Source organism: Lytechinus variegatus, chromosome 3 (genome assembly GCF_018143015.1).
Source record: "Lytechinus variegatus isolate NC3 chromosome 3, Lvar_3.0, whole genome shotgun sequence".
Lineage (NCBI taxonomy): Eukaryota > Metazoa > Echinodermata > Echinoidea > Temnopleuroida > Toxopneustidae > Lytechinus > Lytechinus variegatus.
This window is the reverse complement of record NC_054742.1, coordinates 45,049,633-45,068,086: the sequence shown is the minus strand read 5'-3', so window position 1 is coordinate 45,068,086 and position 18,454 is coordinate 45,049,633. Positions and strand designations below refer to the sequence as shown.

Below are 18,454 nucleotides of genomic sequence, written 5' to 3'. Positions count from 1 at the left end.
TCAGAGATGGGCGTAAATGTTAGGTCCAAAAATATGGCGTGTAACTCTTTAGCCACTTTACTTTCGCTATAGCACTGCATCTTATACCAAAGAGTGTGATTGGTGAGTGTCTGTTTTGCGTTGCATGATATATTATGCTTACCTTATCGTTTTGCTTTGTTGGACATCAGAAAATATTTAAGATGCCCAATATGCTATATACCCATCGCACTAAAAACAAAATGTTTTAGAAGAAAGGGAGATATGGATTCACGATTTCGATTATAATTATTCATCATGTTAATTATCCATCATGTTTATTGCTCAATATGCTTCAATAGGTCTATATTACCACTGGTCGATTGTCGGATTTTTCAGCGTCCAAAGTATTTAGAGAAATGTATAGAGTGCCGATAATTATCACTATACAATTTCAAACGATATAATTTTGTGATGAAGTAGGACTTGAAGCGCGAACCTCCAGTTTGATGGTGTAGGCCAATCTACAAAGATCACTACAACCATTAATCTGACAAAGGTGTCAGAGTGAGCTTTCGATAAGAGAATGGAAAATGAGGACTAAACATTCGGATTAAAAAAAATGCAAATGTCCAGTTCTATAAAGTTAAAAAGTAAATCTGAATCATCTGTCCCCATTTAATTCCCCCAACATCTGGATTTTGAAAGCGCCTTATTCATCGACCCTTATAAGACAGTTAACAGTCATTTATCTTTGCGTCAAAAGCGCCTTATTCATCAGCCCTTATAAGACAATTAACATTCATTTATCTTTGCGTCAAAATGCCCACTTTTCTCTTCAGTTTGCCACGTCTTTGGTGAAACTTTGATCAAATAATATGTAATAGTGACTTTAAGACAGGATTAAAAGGGAGATTTTTATTGACAGTACTAATTGGACGTGTTAGAAGATTGTATCATTTACAATACTCTAAATAGACTTTTATTTAAAAACACAGCATATATACACAAAAAGAGGCGAATTAGTATAAAGCATGATAAATTTTAGTCGAATACATCCACCATCAACAGTCTTACCTGCGAGCTGTTTCATAAAGCTGCTCGCATTGTTACCAATGACTTTACGAACAACCTGAATAATTATAAAGGGCAAAATGTTGAGCAAAATATTTTATATGTAATATGTTTGTGTTTTCCAATGATATAACAAAATATTCTGGTTGAAAAATTATTTTTGCTTACAGAATGCTTAATCGGAATTCTGGCTGTATTTAGCCACTTCGTTTGTGATATTATGTCTAAAAGTTGTAATTTTACGAACAGATTGCCATTCATAAATAAAGTCAATTTTCATTACAATTATCAGTCCAAGTGGATATTCCTGACAACCTTAAGAAAATATAATATTTCAAATTAAACATCAAAACAATCGGCCAACTTTCCACTCGTATATATCTTTGTTTCAAGGGGATTGAGAGGAATATTTCATACGAAATTCGTTTAAAAATAATTAGGATTCCTATTCAAAGTTGATACCATTTTCCATGTAGGAGGGAGGGGTAAAGTGATGGTTGTTTAAACAGATTATGGACAATATACCGACAACATAAATGCACCTCTTGCATCAAAGTAACGTTTTGCTAAATTTTTTAATGATCACGATAATGCTCGCTTTAGGAAGAATTCATTTAAAGTTGTATGAATTCAACACGAAGCATTTTGGCCAATAAATACTTAGATTATAATGAATTTTTCTCATGAATAGAATTCATTTACGCTGTAAGATGAGAGAATAAATTATTACATGATAAATATCGTATACCATGTACATCTTAGTTTTCAGTGTCTTTATTGTCTTTACCGACATGAAATGGAGTTGGTTTTGATCAATCATGATACTCCACATGGGCAACTCCACATGGATTTGAGAATTTCAGTTCAGGATTAGCAATATTATTGTTATTCTACCTTTATTTTTGCGTGGAAGTGTCTTCAGAGATGTTATCGTTTAAGATCCAGCATATCCTGATTTATAAAATAATTAAAATTTCAACGCCCCACTGCAGTTGATTCCAAGGTTTTCATTGCCTGTTCTTGTCCACCTGATGTTCTAATAGAGACCCCACCCCGACACCAAGAAAGTGACAAGAATTCCCCTGTCCAAAAGGAGGACCACGTAATCCAACTAATTCATCACACCCGTCTAAAGTTACGGTGTTAGTCCAACAATGTAAACTTCAAGCCCAAACTTCAGGGTTTGATTTTTCATTAACACTAACTGGTGAAAGTTTCTATCAGGCTGAGTCTTTACAGTGTACAGATTTTGTTCATCCTGTTTATTCGTGAATCACTGTTTCACCTGCTGATGCATTCTCCCTGTACTCCGGCGGGGGTTCTGGAAGATGCACTGTTGCCCCTGGCACCATAGCAGGATTCTGTCCTAGCCCACCTTCAACAGGCCCTACAACAAATCCTGCATTGGTGGCCGGTATGGTCGTCATCACAATGACATTTGACTGAGGCTGTCCTCCTTGAACTAGTGCATTCTGCAGCCTGTTACTCAACTCTCGCTTCTTGTTCGCATCCTTGACAATCAGAGGCATCTGGACAAGATCGGTGATCCAGCCTATCCCAAAGACACCCAAGGTGCACAGGTAGAGGATCGCCTTTGATCTGTTGCCCAAGTAGAAGTGATGAAGCCCGAGGAAACCTAGAGGAAACGCCAGTAGATACGCATCGGATGTCTTGTAAGGGTCTTCACCTACCCGCTCCCCTTTCTTCATCAGCTTCACGTCCGTATTGGCTTTCTCCACCATGTAGGCGAGTCTGAAGATATCCATGAGCCAACCGAAAAGAAAGAAGCCAACGGAGCAGGCCTGGTACGTGCCGTATCGCTTTCGTCCGAGGTAGAAGTGGTATAGACCTACATGTTCGAAAAGAAGGGGTCTTTTTTGATAAAGTATGAAACACAAAGACACGCACATCATGATAGGCTTTCATTAATTTTGATTCGAGGATCGGAGTTTTGCCAACACTTTTCTCCTTAATCGCAATTTATTTATTGCTTATTTTATAACTTTATTGTACTCCGTGCAAGGTTTTATTGTTTTCCTCCAGTTGTATAATTTACACCAAAATACTAAAACGCTTACAAATACATTGTCGACCCACAAAATAATGGTTAATTGAAATTGATATCAAACTGGTATTGAAGTATCTTACAATCATTTTCTGCTGAATTGATGAAAATTTTAACGGCATTGTATATTGATTTTGATTTGATTTATCTATTTCCACATTCCAATAACAAAAGTATATTCAAGTGTAATAATTTTTTCTCAGCATAACATAGGCAAATGACATAATGAATAACACATGCATACATACATTCTAACAATCTACTTGAAATATATCTATACCTTATTATATTTTTCTAAGTTGTAAAAAAACAAAAGCAGAATATAATATATATATATATATATAAATAATACTACATGATACATTTTGGAATGTGGAGACATCCATCTTAAGTATATACTTTTTTATGCTCTGTATAAAAAAAACAGATACTTTTTGGAAGTATCACCGTGCTGAAAATGAGTTTATTAGCACCTTACCGAATATGCCAAATGGAGGAGCCAGAGCAATACTGCATCCAACAATGTTTTATCTGTGAGATAGCCTGGATATTTCTTGCTGTGTATCCAGTGCCCCTTTGCTCTGGCTTCTGATGTGTCCTGGTTGCATCTCCTGACCAGGGCTCTATCCTACACCAGTCAATGAACCAGCCGATACCAAACAACCCCAACGTGAAGGCGTAGACTGTCCCAAAGAACTTCCGGCGGAGGTAGAAGTGATGCGCTCCGAACAACCCCATGAACGGCAGGCACAGGATGGTGGCCACGGCGAATTTTCGGTCCTGGGCGGTATGGCTCGGTGTAAGGTATACTTCGTCTGTGTACTGTGGCATGTTGCTCCGATTTCTTTCCTCCTGCTCTTGGAATTGACGTTGAGCCGTCTGCATATCTGGAACCACTACCTGGGTCATATTGAATCGGTTTGGTCCTATCTGCTGTAGTAATGAGACCAGAACATCAATAGAAAATTGTCTGCAGATCGACGGAAGGAGCAAAATTTCAAAATGTTGACTGCGTTTGTTCCCGTTTGTTGGTTGATTTTAATGCGATATTCTTTCATCAAATAGGGCCTACACTAAATCAAACTCTTTGCGAACAGCACCACACCCCTTCCTATATCAACATGGTCCAGTCAGCTGTCTTAAATAAACGAAATGCCTGTATTTTGAAAGACACTGTGGTCTTGAAATTAGAGGCCCATCAGTATACTTCGTATAGCAGATGACGTCATCTTACACTACCTCACATGACTGGCATGAATATCTCACCTAAAGTCATCCGTTTTAATCAACAAAAGGAGTTAATAGTTGCTTCAGATGGGCGCAAAGATCGCATGGAATCGTTAATAATTACACATGGTGCGATAAAACTGGCCGAACACATTGTAAATATAGTTATACCATGGCATGGTCGACGATAATGCAAACAACTATCGCGTCTTTGCCATCATATTGATAATTCACGTTAGGAAATCTATTGAACCTGACGCCCTGAATGCAAATTTGCATATTAAAGTGGATAAGATAATCATATCTATGTCAGTTCCCCATCCATTTTATTCAGTTTTAAATAAGATAATCTCGCGATGACCATTGGATCTCCGAGATTTTAATGACGTCAATTAAAGACACACCCTTAATGATGTCATGATAGTGAACTGAACGTCCAAATGAAAAGCAAATAATAGTCTTTTACTTTAGATGCAGATAAAACACATGTAAATCACCATACTTTAACTTAATATACATTAACAGAAACAAAAAACACACAATGCTGCATAAAGTATTTAATATAATATCGTAAAAATAAATAGTAGTCTCTTCTGAAGCGCGTAACACTTACATTATATCCCAATAAAATCATTCTATTCCATTTTCTGTATACCCCTATAAACTTTCCTTTTCCCTCTCCTTCATGTAGGCGTTTCCAAAGAACGAGGGTACAATATAACACAGTGTTATACATTGGGTTTGATAAGTGCCCATTTTCTATTTGGGGTTCGTTTTACATTGTTCGAGGTCCCATAAGCATCTCCGAGGGCATTGCTCCCAAATGAACACGAAAACTGTTCCAAAATTGCACTAACTCCGATTGGCATGATGAGTGCCCTTTTATCAAAACAAGCTCCCACTATCTACCTTTCATCCATTTATATTTGTAATGACTGCCCATGTAAAATATTCCTCTTCTATTATTATTCTATAAATGCCCACTTTCCTTTCGCATTTCCGTTTTGATATTGAAGGTCAGGTTCATCTCATCATTATTTGGTTTTTATTTCACCCCAAAAGAGGACAATCAAACAAGCATCACACTGGATGATTTTTTTTTAATCGGTTGTAGAATAAGAAAGCTTGAGTCATGAATGCACACAATGTTTACTGTAGCGGGGGGGGGGGGCGATTTATTGTTCCTCTCCCCCGAAGAGAGGACCCCTTAGCAAAACAGTTTTCGGTATTGAAAGGGCTACCCTGTATAAAGAAGACCACATCAATAATTAAATACAATTTTGAAGACTGACATTTTTACTGTAAAGTTTAACCCCCCCCAAAAAAAAAGTATGCGCGAAAAGTCCTTCAATTTCCCTTTAGAAATTCAAAAGCGCCCTATCACCAGCTCGGTTTCTTTGCTCCTTAGCTTTTGAGGGTTTTTTTCAGAATTTTTGTATGCGCCCCCCCCCCCCCCGAAAAAAATCTCTATACATCCATGTATGCACAACATGCGAATGGGGGAACTGATGATATCATAGTCGCACACTATTTTGTATTTTTATATCAGATTATTGTTGGCTTGATGCTTTCGTTGGCTTGAGTTACAAAGTTGGCAACTCTGTGTTATGGAAACATTGATGAAACACAGAAGAAAAAGGTGGGTGCATGCTTGACCCCATAGATTCCTCTTTTTTTTTCGTTTACTTACAAATTAATTACATTTCAAAAGTTTGTTTATATAATAACGATGAAACTGTCAGCTTTATGATCGTTTTGTTTATTTACTCTATTTTCAAATCAACTTCGTTCTGGCAGGGAAACGTTAGTGAGATTCACTGATTTTTGTGTGTGGGGAGGGGGGTCCTTTTGGTGGTCATGATTTTGGAATATAATATTTTTTATTTTATTGAGTTTTTCTTACCTTATCCTTAAAATTTCTTCTTTCTCCTCTTTTTCACAGACGTCGCTCTTGCTAATTCACTCGCCTTCCTCACTCCATCCCCTCTTCTCCCCCCTCTTTCCCTCTCACTTTATATCTCTCCTTCTTTGTGCCCCTTCCTCATTCTCTTACTACCCCTCTCTCTCTCTTCCTCCCTTTCTATATGCATCCCTCCATATGACCCCCAAACTTCTCTGAAAAATAACACAATCCGAATTGTGAGATTGATATTATATTATATAATTATTTACATCAACGCTACCTTTTTAGTGTAACTCGAGTGTTAGAGACTATGAACGACATATGAAAATGAGAAAAGAAGGCGAAATATATAGAGTGTGATTATGACAAATCTAATAATTGATTAATAGATTGCATTTGTCAAACATAGAATATATATAGAACAGTATATGCAATTATCAGATCATAACACTATATATATAAGCTGAACAAGAAATCCAACAACATTTCAGGCTAATAGGATGCATCAGAATAAAATAGTGTTCTGTTTCCATAGAGTTAGATGGCACAATACATTTTGAATAAGAACGATAGTAATGAAGAAGAAGACATTGATTCAGAAATAGAAACAAGAAAATGAAACAGTATTTTCACCTTTTAGAAAAACGAAACTTTCACCCCTCTATACCCACTCTGCTCTTTCTGCAAGTTTTACAATGCAAATATGCAAATCTTTAGTACTAATATACAAGATTTAAAAATAAAGAAACTATGGGAAAATAAATAGTGCTGGTCAGATTTGTTACGAGAGAATTTTAATAAAATTTGACGTGATATTAATGACAGTTATATTTAACATTACTTTTGACGTTTCAGTATATTTCTGTGGTTTCATACAAATTTATCAAAGTCGGTATACCTGTATCACTTTATACCGATATCATACCCCATTCAATCAATACTTCTTACGAACATTATCATTAAAGAGTTTGACAGCGGCATGCAGGATAGGCTGAGATAACACTGGGAATGTTTTGTCACATAATGCTTAAATCTGAATTTTCTAATTAATTTAACTCTCTTTGATTTTTTTTGGGGTACTATTCTGGTTCTTTATTATGTTTATGCAACTTAAAATTCTTTCTTTCTTTCTTGTCTATAATGAATATCTTAGTTAAGAAAATCTTTCTTCTCCTTGGTATCTGCTTGTGAGGACGAGGTACCTTGCCCGAATCCTGGTTGCCCCGTATTCTCATGATCATTAGCTGCAATCATGACGCTTTCACCCTCTCCAGCCTCGGGCTTGTAGACCGGTGGTGGCTCGTTGACGTGCCCACCTGTAGCCCCAACTGCCCCTCCGGCTAGGACCTGTCCGCTGACTTGCCCAGGAAGAGAAACGACCTGCCCATTGGAATCACCCGGACCATTGGTGTAGCCCGAGTTAGCAGAGTGTGTCACGACGACCGTGGTGTGGACAGCCCGTGCTTCGTTATTTGCCTCGGCAGTGACCAGCCGCTGGTTCAGCTCCCGATTCTTGTTCGCTTCTGACACGATCAAAGGCATCTGAAAGAGATCCGCCAACCAACCCAATCCGAAGACCCCGGCCGTGCAGAGGAACAAGAACCCCCTTCTGGTGTTTCCGAGATAGAAGTGGTGTAGCCCGAAGATGCCGAGAGGGAAAGCCAATGTGTAGGCGTCGCAGACAGAGTAAGGAGGGTCTTCGATTCGGATACCTTTCTTCATCATGGCGATGTTGGCATTAGCCTTACGGACCATTGCAGGAAGGCGGCAGAAATCGAGCAACCATCCGAGGCCACAGCGACCGAATGTTAAAGTGTGGTAAATACCATATCGGCTACGACCAAGGTAATACTGGTAGAAACCTATAACAAGAAAAAACGAAAAGAACTCTTTGAGTGAGTGCTTATCAGAAGATTTCTGAAAATAAAACAATGAAGTCCCATAATAGGCCTATACGGTAAATGTTGATTATTTTAAAGAAAAATGCTGTTTTTAAATTTTATCTGGCAAGAATTTAGTAAATTTCGCTGAAGAAAGTATATCAAACAACGCCCCCGAGTTGACTTTCAGATGTCTTCTCTTTTGCGAAACCAACAACCGACTGTTCAGTATTTTCATCCGAAGAGTTAATATTGCCTCCGTATCAGAGAAATGGAATTGAAATTGCTAATAGCTTTGGTATTGAATCTTGTTGTTTTTTTAAACCTATTCCCTTCAAGATTGACAGATCGCATTTTCATTTTTTCTGTTTGTTTTAAAAGTAAAGTGGTAGAATATACTGTGCATGGAATTCCACATAAAAACACGCAATAGTTTTGAAAGCAGAAACTAAATGTAAGTTCGTAAAACCATGGCCCTATTGTCAATAATGATAGGTCCATGTTATTCCAGGGTGGAAGGAAGATCCACTTACCGAAGAGACCAATGGGTGGAAGCCAGAGCATATAGGCATCACACAGGGAGATCTTGGTTAGTGGACCAGGGTACATAGGGCTGTAGAGCTTGTAGCCACGGATCTGGGCTTCTCGAGTCTCTTGGTTGCATTTCTTGACGAGGGACTTGATACGAAACCAATCAATGATCCATCCGAGAGCAAACAGTCCTGGATATAAAAGAAAATATTAAAATACATTTAGACTACCGAGGGTATATCATAACAACTTGTAAACTTGATGCGTTTTGTTCATTTGAAGTATATCTATATCATTTAACATCAACCTACAACTAAATAAAATCTTCATACATGACCTTTTCAATAAAATATGAATGTATTTTTTTTTTCGAAAGCTTCCATCTGGTACCCCTGACCTTGTTGACTGTGCTTTCGGTTAATAGTGGTATGTCAAATGTTTTTTGTTTTGTAGTGATATTTATTATTCATTCACTTCAAATGAAATTCATACATACATAATATAGAAATATCATACATTAATATAAAAAAATCAGTTGCAGCTGTGAATACACAAATCAAATGACATAGACAATTAGAAAATAATCATAGCAGATAAATTGTATCAGGATTGAAACATAATCCAAAATAAAAAAAAAATGTATAAATTTTTTAACGACTACTGTCTGCAGCTAAAGCAATTAGACAATATGACATAACGTAACAGCTAAGCAAATTGAATGAAGGAATGTATTAATATGCATTCTCCGCCCCTTGAGCCCCCCCCCCCCCCCCCGCTTACATATTAATCAGACATCGAAGCTGAACAAATAACACACTAACAACAACAAAGGAGAAATGGACAGAAAGAAAAAGAAAATAAGAAAGAAAACATACAAAATGTCATTATCACCAACACATCCTCGATATAAGAAACGTTCCACACATCCTCGATATAAGAAACGTTCCACACATCCTCGATATAAGAAACATTCAAGGGAACAATTACTCATGTTCTTTATTTCACATTACGCATTACCTGAAATAATCATATTGTCATGGCATTAGAATTATGACCAAGCGCATTCATTTTGTTTGGCATCATCATCATCACCAAAAATCAGTATCATCTGCGATATCATCACCACTGCCCCCACCACCACCGTCACAGTCATTCTCATATTCATCATCACTTCTATGATCTGCATTAGCAGCATCATTCTGATCATCATTATAATAAACCAAATTATCATCATCATCACCACCATGTGCACCATCATTATCGTTCGCATCGTCATGGTCATCAACACCAGCGAACCTGAAGATCAACTTACCTAATGTAAAGGCATAGATGTAACCGAAGTAAGGTCGATTGAGGTAGAAATGATGAAGTCCGAGCATCCCAAGTATCGGGACACACAGGATAACAGCCAGAGATGTTGACTTGTTAAGTTCCCTCACTGACGCATGGTACGGAATCACTGTCACTTGATCTGGCTGGAAGTTGGGAAGCTGCTGAGGAGGCTGGAAGTTCGGAAGCGGTTGAGGAGGCTGCTGAGGCGCCACAGGTGGGTAGGGGTACTGGGTGGTATGCTGGTAGGGTGGGTTAGGGTGTGGGTAGCTGGTAGACGCATTGGGGTACGAGGGTGCGGCAGCTCCTGGATTCTGGTATCCACCTGTGCCTGGTGACACCCCTCCTTGAGGTACAACTTTATCTGAATTCGACGCCATCTTGTCGTCTGATATACCAAATTTATTTGTGATATTCAAAATTCTTTATCATAAATAGTGTAAGATCGAAACAAGGTAGGCATGTAAGGCTGTATCTCCAATTCCTTGCCCCTTGTTCTCAACGGAGCTTCTCTACCATTTATACTGCATGAATTTATCGACGATAAAAAACAACGGTTACCATCTGGTCCTCTGCTCACAAACTGAAAGCAAGAAAAGCTTGGAGTTCAATTTTGTACTTGGCCGGATACCTCGTATGTTTACCTTCTCTCGATGCTTTACGTGCTCTCGACGACCCAACGGAGAGTTTGCTTAAGTCATGTGCTCTGGCGATATTAGAATCGCACGAATTCACACTCGACGTATTTTTACCAATATTGCATATGATGTCATCTTTTGGTTGGTCACATGATTATGCTCCCGCCCACTTTCGGCATGTTTTAAATTTATCAATCCAAGTCTGGTGACTTAGGTTCAATAGCTAAGCAATGAAAAAAAATCTATACCCGGTTTAGCTATAAGTAAATAACATAAAACACTATACATATGATTACTGTTCTAATGTCAATTGATCATATAATTGTTTTCATATTTTGTTCTTACCAAAACAACATCGTGATTTTATAAAAACTAAAGTGATATAACTGGGTGTAATAACTATAAATGAGTTTATTCTTGGTTGTCCGTTGGAATCCTCTAAAATCACAAACCACAATAGGACAAAAAAGATCTCGAGCTCTTGTCTTAGTTATTTCTAAGATAACTTTATCATTTTCAAACCGTAAACCCGTTCTCATGATTTAGGGGTGGGGGTAAATGTAGCTATTTACTTACGCTTTCCTTTGCACCGAATGTAATGTTACCGTTCCTTCTAAACGTAAATGAATAACAGATGACAAGAAAAGCAATTCAAAAATAAGACTCTAACAAGCTCTTTTGTTTAATCCATTGTGTATACATGTACATGTAGAGTGGTTGTGTCCTTTTATCGCGGACAAAATGAATTTCGTCGTCACCATGGCGATTTCATATTTACAATATCAAAGTCCACTTTTGATTAGTATAATATATTATGATGATGCCAATATATTGGACAAATAAAGTGGTATCAAAATAGAAAAGGGAAGAAGGAGAGGAAGAGATGGAGGATGAGGAGATCAGGGAAACATGGGAAAGAGAAGATAAAACACAGCATGGAAGAGAGAGAGAGAGGGGGGGGGGAGTGGGGCGGGGAAGGGGAAGAGATCATCGTCAATATCACCATTACAATCATGAACTCGTCGTCGTTGTCGCTGTTTAGCCGTCATCACTCTCACTACAATCATCATAGGCACAAAATATAGCACCATGTTATTCTATTCCGAAACACGTGTGATAAAGAATGTAGAATGAAAAAAGTGCCTGGGTGCCATGAATCAACAGGAAACAGAAATAACATGAAATAAAAACATACATGATATTGTTGAGATCTTAAAGTCTCTCTGTTAATAGAATTGTTGAATTTGATTATGATGATGCGGCTGAGAAAGCCCGCGTTCACCATTTATGCTATTAACTCTTCGTGCCTGATATGCTATAATTATGATCTCAGTTGATGTTGTAAGATATAACAATATAAATCTAATGTGTTTTTAATTGATTAGTTGATATCACCAACACCACCACACCCCACCCCACCAACACTTTACCATCATCATCATCATCAAAATCATTAATTTAAATCATTAAAATTACCTATACTGTCAATATCGTCATCATCTGCAGTAGCATCACCATCTGTAGCAACGTCACAACACTCATCGTTTTCGTCATCATCATCATCATTATCAATATCATCATTATCAACATCATCATCACCATCATCATTATCATCAACATCCTCATTCTCATCCTCATCATTATTATCATCATCATCATCACTGGGATGCTAATTAAACGCTGCACCATTCTCGCGAGATTAACTCTAATCCTCCTCAGTTCCTTTATACATTTTGTATTCCAAAATGAAATCGACAATCATAATGTTTGATCTATGAATTTCTAGAATTAAAAGTAAATACTGTGAACTATACCGGTGTTTGAGAACTCCACTTCGTTTTTTTTTTTACTTCCTTTTTTTATATTATTATTTGTACTTTTACCTCATTTCTTTATCCAAAATATATCTAGAATAATAAAAACAAATCTTTAGCTCAGTATAGAATAATATGGTCATGTTTTATTTTCGTAATTTTCTAATGTGTGATGAAATATTGGCTTAAGAAGTGTTTTCTCAATGCTATAGACATGGTACTATAGTAATTGTTCTTTTTTAATAAAAGGAAAAAAATATATAAATAAGGTAATTCATCCAATAATACGTGAAGTCCATATGTCAGATTATAAGTTTTTAGTTTTATTTCTGTCTAAAGCTGAACTTCAATGCAATGTAAAGCATAACATTTCTTTCAAAAAGAATCGAAATTATGATGAAGAAAAGTAGACCGACGGGTGATGAACATATTTATCTTTTCTGTTTATTCACATTTATTCACGAAATGTATTCTTTCAATGATAATAGTACAATGATAAAAACCATGGCAATATACAGGCGTCTATACATCATGTAATTTACAAAAAAAAATATTGGATTTTTAAAGTATTTCGTCGACCCTTCAAATATAAAACATTGTATCCATCTAAAATATCCATTCGACAGAAGTCACAGATCTTTTCCTAATGTTACAGATTTTGTTTGTTTGTTTATATATTTCAATACGATTTAAAAAAAACTTGTTATCAGCAGACAAGGTAGTTTTCAGCAAGTCCGTAAAACAAAAGTTACAAAATATATAAAAACAACAAAACAAATCTATACGTGACTGAAGAATAGCAGCATTGATAATAATAATATTTCGTGACACGCACATAATAATATACATATAACCAAACACACACATGCGCACGCAAGTCATGATCAGTCTGGACTAGTGCCCCAGCTGATGTTGTTGATACTACACAAATTTTCTGTCCTTTCAAAAAGTCGCATCCTACGTTTTTTTTATAATCTTTTATTTTCTTCTCTCATAAAACAAAATTGAACAAAGTAAAATATAACATTCATGATCATAAATTAAAAAGCAATATCAAATCAAATTACCCATAATTACAAAGTTTGATTTGAACGTACAAATGTTGTGATCACACATCCATACATTTGACAATTCTTAACAAAAATGAAGTAAAATAATGTCATAAGTCCATGGTCTAATTTTAAAAAGAAGTACAACCTACCGTCTACTTTAACGATATACCTCTGTCTGTAAACTTTCGCCAGGCGACATAATTCAATTTGAAGAAGCTCGCAGCTTTACAACATGCTAGCTCATTCTGTCATTGTTTAGATACGTAATTACGTATGAAAGACTGCACCCCCCCCCCCCAAAAGAAGTTTTTTCACAGGTAGAGATCCATTATGGCATTGTTTGTGTTTGTGATGGTTTGATCTACACATGACTGGTTTTTGAATTCCCCTTTGATTCCACCTTCTTCTCGAGGTCCAGTAAATTATAGATTGATACATTGATCTCTGTATTTCTCTGGTTTGCAAATGTAAAAAAAAAATATAGAACACGCATAAAGAAATAGAATATACATACAAATCCATTAAACTCAACATAGATATCATGACAGTGAATTAATATCATGTCGGGTGTTGGATTCATTGCTGATGTAAAGCAAACATATTTCTGTTGATTTCCAAAAGGAATATGGACGCCGATAGCTGCAAAAAATGGTACTTCACAATCAAAACTGGCTTATAACATTTTCAGTTCACATATCGTGATCAAATGATGCACCGAAGTCACCTATGTCCTCATTCAGTCTAACTCGACGAGGAATGACAAATGAAGAGGAAGGCAGACATAGTTTGTTATTCACCACTGCACTAGCTTTATAAATCAGCCTATTGACTTAAATGTTAATAGCATAAAGTCACAAGAACGTGGAAACCACTTTTCTTAGATACAATGATTTAACAATTAATTATGAACGCAAGCGATGTTGTTTGCGTATAAATAGAATACAGGGTCTAATTTATTTTGAGAAAATTTGTCTCCTTTTTCGGATCCAGCCATCGAGTTGTAGCAATTTTGTGGTGGTAATTGCACGTTTTGTACAGCAAGATCGTGATTATTTTGGTCCGGCGATATATTCGGTTGTATCTCGGGCTGAGTAAGCTGGAGGTTGCTCAATGAGGTAACCGGCTGTGGCTTGGTATCTATCTCCAGCAGGTACGACAACCACAGTCGTTGCGGACGCTTGATTTTGCTGATGGGTGAGTGCTCCATTCAGTCGTTCCCGGAGCTGCCTTTCCTTGTTCGCTTCAGAGACGATCAGTGGCATTTGGAACAGGTCTGCTAGCCATCCCAGACCAAAGACTCCAAACGTGCAGAGGAAGAGGATACCTCGCCTGGTGTTACCAAGGTAGAAATGGTGAAATCCGAACAGCCCTAGAGGAACAGCCATAAGATAGGCATCCATGAGTGAGTATGACGGGTCTTCGACCTTGGTGCCAGCTTTCATCTTGGTAACATCCTCGTTGGCCTTGCGGACTAGCCACGGCATCCGAAACAGATCAACAGTCCATCCAATCACATTCAAGCCAAAGGTAAAGGTTTGGAACACGGCATAACGGGTGCGTCCAAGATAGAAGTGATGAATTCCTGTGATGGTGAATAAAAGAGAGTACAGATGAAGAATATCATTCCAATTCATTTTCTTATTTCAGATAGAATGACTTTGATTTACAGCCATTAATTATATACATTCAATGCTGACTACTCTATAAATACCTTTCCATCGACAAATAGACATTAAAGCCTATATTTGTTAAGATCGTGAAGTATTTACAAGGCCATTTAATATCAATAACAAATTGGTCTTGGCCAAGTCCACTCTGTATAGTGCTCAAGGCTCGTATGAGGGAATCTGGCGTTGAATGGAGAGTATGTACAGCTACGTACTTTGTTTGAGATCGATTGACACTAAATTAATGTATTTCTCCCTTCTAAACGACGTTTGATGAACTAGGCATATACAATCATTCTCAACAGAAGCCTCCAAAAACATTCAATATAATTATCGTGAGAGCTGAGATTCCAATAATCAACTTGTATTCAAACAATGTTGGAGAGAAAAACATTCTACTCACCAAATAAGCCCATAGGGGGCAGCCACATGAGGTATGCATCGATCAAGGAGATCTTCGTAAGAGGACCAATGAATCTGTTGATAGAGAACAGCCAATGGCCCTTCTCGTGCGCCTCCTTCATATCTTGGTTGCACCTCTTAACGAGCCACGGGATCCTGAACCAATCCACAACCCATCCGATACCAAAGATACCCATGGTACTGCAGTAGAGACCACCAAGCAGCATGTTGTTAAGGTAGAAGTGATGCGCTCCGAACAGACCAAGGATTGGGATGCAGAGGATGACTGCCAGGGTAAGTGATTTGGGAGAGTACACACCCCTATTTCGAGGTACGAACGGGACTACCATCACCTGATCGAGGTCGTAAGGAAGCACACTTGGTGGAGGAGCAACAGGTTGTGTTGGGTAGCAGTAGGTCTGTTGATCATGAGGAGGAGCCTGGGTGCCATACTGGTATTGTGGTGCTCGAGGGTAGGACGCATGCTGTTGTGACAGATCAGTGGTTCTAGAATCTGCTTCCTCTTGGCAGAGATTACGTTTATCGTCCGTGCTATACATCCGGAATATCTTTACAACAGATATACAATCAGACGGTTATATTGAATTCTAGTAGTTGATTAATAAATACAGTTACACAGTGTCCACTGAGTTGATTCGTAATTTGTGCATGTAATGCGAGGAATTAACAAAACCGGTTTGCGAAATTGATTTGTGCATGTACTTCACTATTGTAATTCAATAGCAGTACCATGAACGCAATGAAAATTGTCTATCAACATCAGCACTGGTCTGTTTAATCGACTGTCACGTGGCCCTTCATAAATACGTCATCATTTGCGAATAGACAATGACGGCCTGCTGTGTCTCACCTTCTAAGGGGCGTTTTTGTACAGGTAAACACAATCGTCAGTCTGAAGTCCAGTCCAATTATTTTCGGTCATGGCAGGGGCGGCAGAGAGTAGTTGAAAGGGGGTACAGGGAAATAATGGCGCCTTTTCTTTCGAAAACTTAGCGGTCATGCAGACATCTTTTGCCGGGTGCAGCACACGTTAACTTTTTTGGAAAAATCAAAAGCGAGGAAGTGAAGCGACCGAGCTTATCATTGATGCGCTCTTGCATTTCATTAAGTGAAAGTTATGGATTTTGTGCATACTTTTGGTTTTTGTTTGCAGTAAAAATGTGAGTTTTCAACAACAAAAAAATTGCGGAGGGGGGACAACTGCACCCCCCTGTGAACGGCCATTATTTTACCCCCCCCCCCAAAAAAAAATGCTTATCTACCCCACTCACAATGACTTATGAAATTTAAGGCACTTGGAATTATTTTATTATGTTTACAAGTTTTGTCATTCTTGTGCACTTGCAGAAGGAAGCAGAACGGCGCTAATTGAAGAAACCAAGCGCTCATCGAGCAGGAAAAGAGTGGTTTTTCGGGACAACTTATCTGATATGAAGAACAGGCACCTATGAGGAGGAAAAGGGGCACTCGTTAACACATAAAACAGGTCCTTCTCAGGTGAAAGGGACATAGAACACGTTCGTGGGGGGGGCACTTTTCTTGGGTTAAAATGGGGCACTGATTCGAGATATTGCACTTACAAGGAGGCAAGGGAACACTCGCTCAGACATAAAACGGGTCCTTCTCAGATAAAATGGGCATAGAACACGTTTGTGAGGGGCACTTTTCTTGGGTAAAAAGGGGCACTGATACGAGAAAGCCAGAAAGGGCACCTATAACATGGTAAAGGGCACTTTCTAGAGGTCCAGTAAAAGGGGCACAGGACGTGTTCGTAAAGGGCACTTTTCTTGGAAAAAAGGGGGCACTTATTCGAGAAAGTACACTTGCAAGAAGGCAGGGGAGCGCTTGCTCAGACATAAAACCGGTTCTTCTCATGTGAAAGTAGCACAGAACCCGTTCGTGAGGGGGGATTTTTGGGTAATATTTGACACTGATACAAGATATGGTACTTGCTAACACCTAAACCGGTTCCTCTTCTGATGAAAGGGGCGCTGACACGTTCGTTAAGGGCATTTTACTTGCGTAAAAAAGCACTCTTTCAGTGCTTCAAAGAGTTGGGGCACTGGGGGCCCTGGGTCATGGTCTACTGAAGCTAAACAAGCCCCCATCGTTATAAAATTATATAAGCCTATAAAACATGTTTACTACGTTTCTTATGTTTACTCTGTTTTTCCCCTATGCTTGAATGTCGTAAAGAAAAACCAAGTTAGTTATTGTTAAACATTATCCCCGCATTCTGAAGTCCGGTATAACTTTAGACCACGGTCTAACTATGTGATAAATTATTGAAAGCCAAACATGTCATTTTATTTTTTGTTACATTGTATGTTTCTTATATGTTTTACTAGTATGCTCTTTCATATCTTGTGAATAGCGAAGAAAGCTATATAGTTTATCATTCCGAAACAGTTAAGAATGATTTGAGAGAAAAAATGAGCTGATTCACTGAAATTCTATACTGTTATTAATAATTATGCCAATATTGGCAATTCATAGATAAACCACAACTTTAAACTTTAGTTTAAATTGAATCGACTTCAGAATAAGTATGGGTGAATTGTACGCCAAGTGTGTTCATATAATATTGAACCGCTCCTACATGTTTTGTATCACAATGGCTATCCATAGACAAACAACTACCTTAACCCGAGGTTTTAATGAGACCTTATTCAGAATACGGGCCAATACTTTTGTGATGGATGTTTTTTAATCCTTGCATAATATCATATTAATTTCTTCAATCATGGTATTGATCACAATGATTATTAGACACGTTTATAGAACTTTTTTGTGTTTTACCCTCATTTCCTACAAATGGAATTTATGAGTGTCACTTTAGGCACCGTCGTGTACATTTTTACCAGCAATAATTTATTAAACAAAAGTTAATGAT

At 37.8% G+C, this 18,454-nt stretch overlaps 1 protein-coding gene and 1 pseudogene across 1 annotated transcript; both read right to left on the bottom strand.

The window, feature by feature from the left end:
- Nucleotides 1-2,018: 2,018 nt before the first annotated feature.
- On the bottom strand, nucleotides 2,019-10,666 carry LOC121412037 (annotated as a pseudogene).
- A 2,196-nt stretch (nucleotides 10,667-12,862) lies between these two features.
- LOC121411139 lies at nucleotides 12,863-16,337 on the bottom strand. Its single transcript, XM_041603672.1, has 2 exons — nucleotides 15,542-16,337; nucleotides 12,863-15,053 (listed from the first exon to the last, which is right to left on the bottom strand). The coding sequence occupies exons 1-2, from the start codon at nucleotides 16,098-16,100 to the stop codon at nucleotides 14,521-14,523; spliced, it is 1,092 nt and encodes a 363-aa protein (XP_041459606.1). The 5' UTR covers nucleotides 16,101-16,337; the 3' UTR covers nucleotides 12,863-14,520.
- Between the last annotated feature and the right edge of the window lie 2,117 nt (nucleotides 16,338-18,454).

Bases quoted from the DNA above. Each gene is read 5' to 3' on its own strand.
- LOC121411139 (XM_041603672.1), bottom strand. From the start codon at position 16,100: ATGTATAGCACGGACGATAAACGTAATCTCTGCCAAGAGGAAGCAGAT. The intron at 15,054-15,541 runs GTGAGTAGAATG...TCACCATCACAG, and splicing joins GCCCCCTATGGGCTTATTTG to GAATTCATCACTTCTATCTT.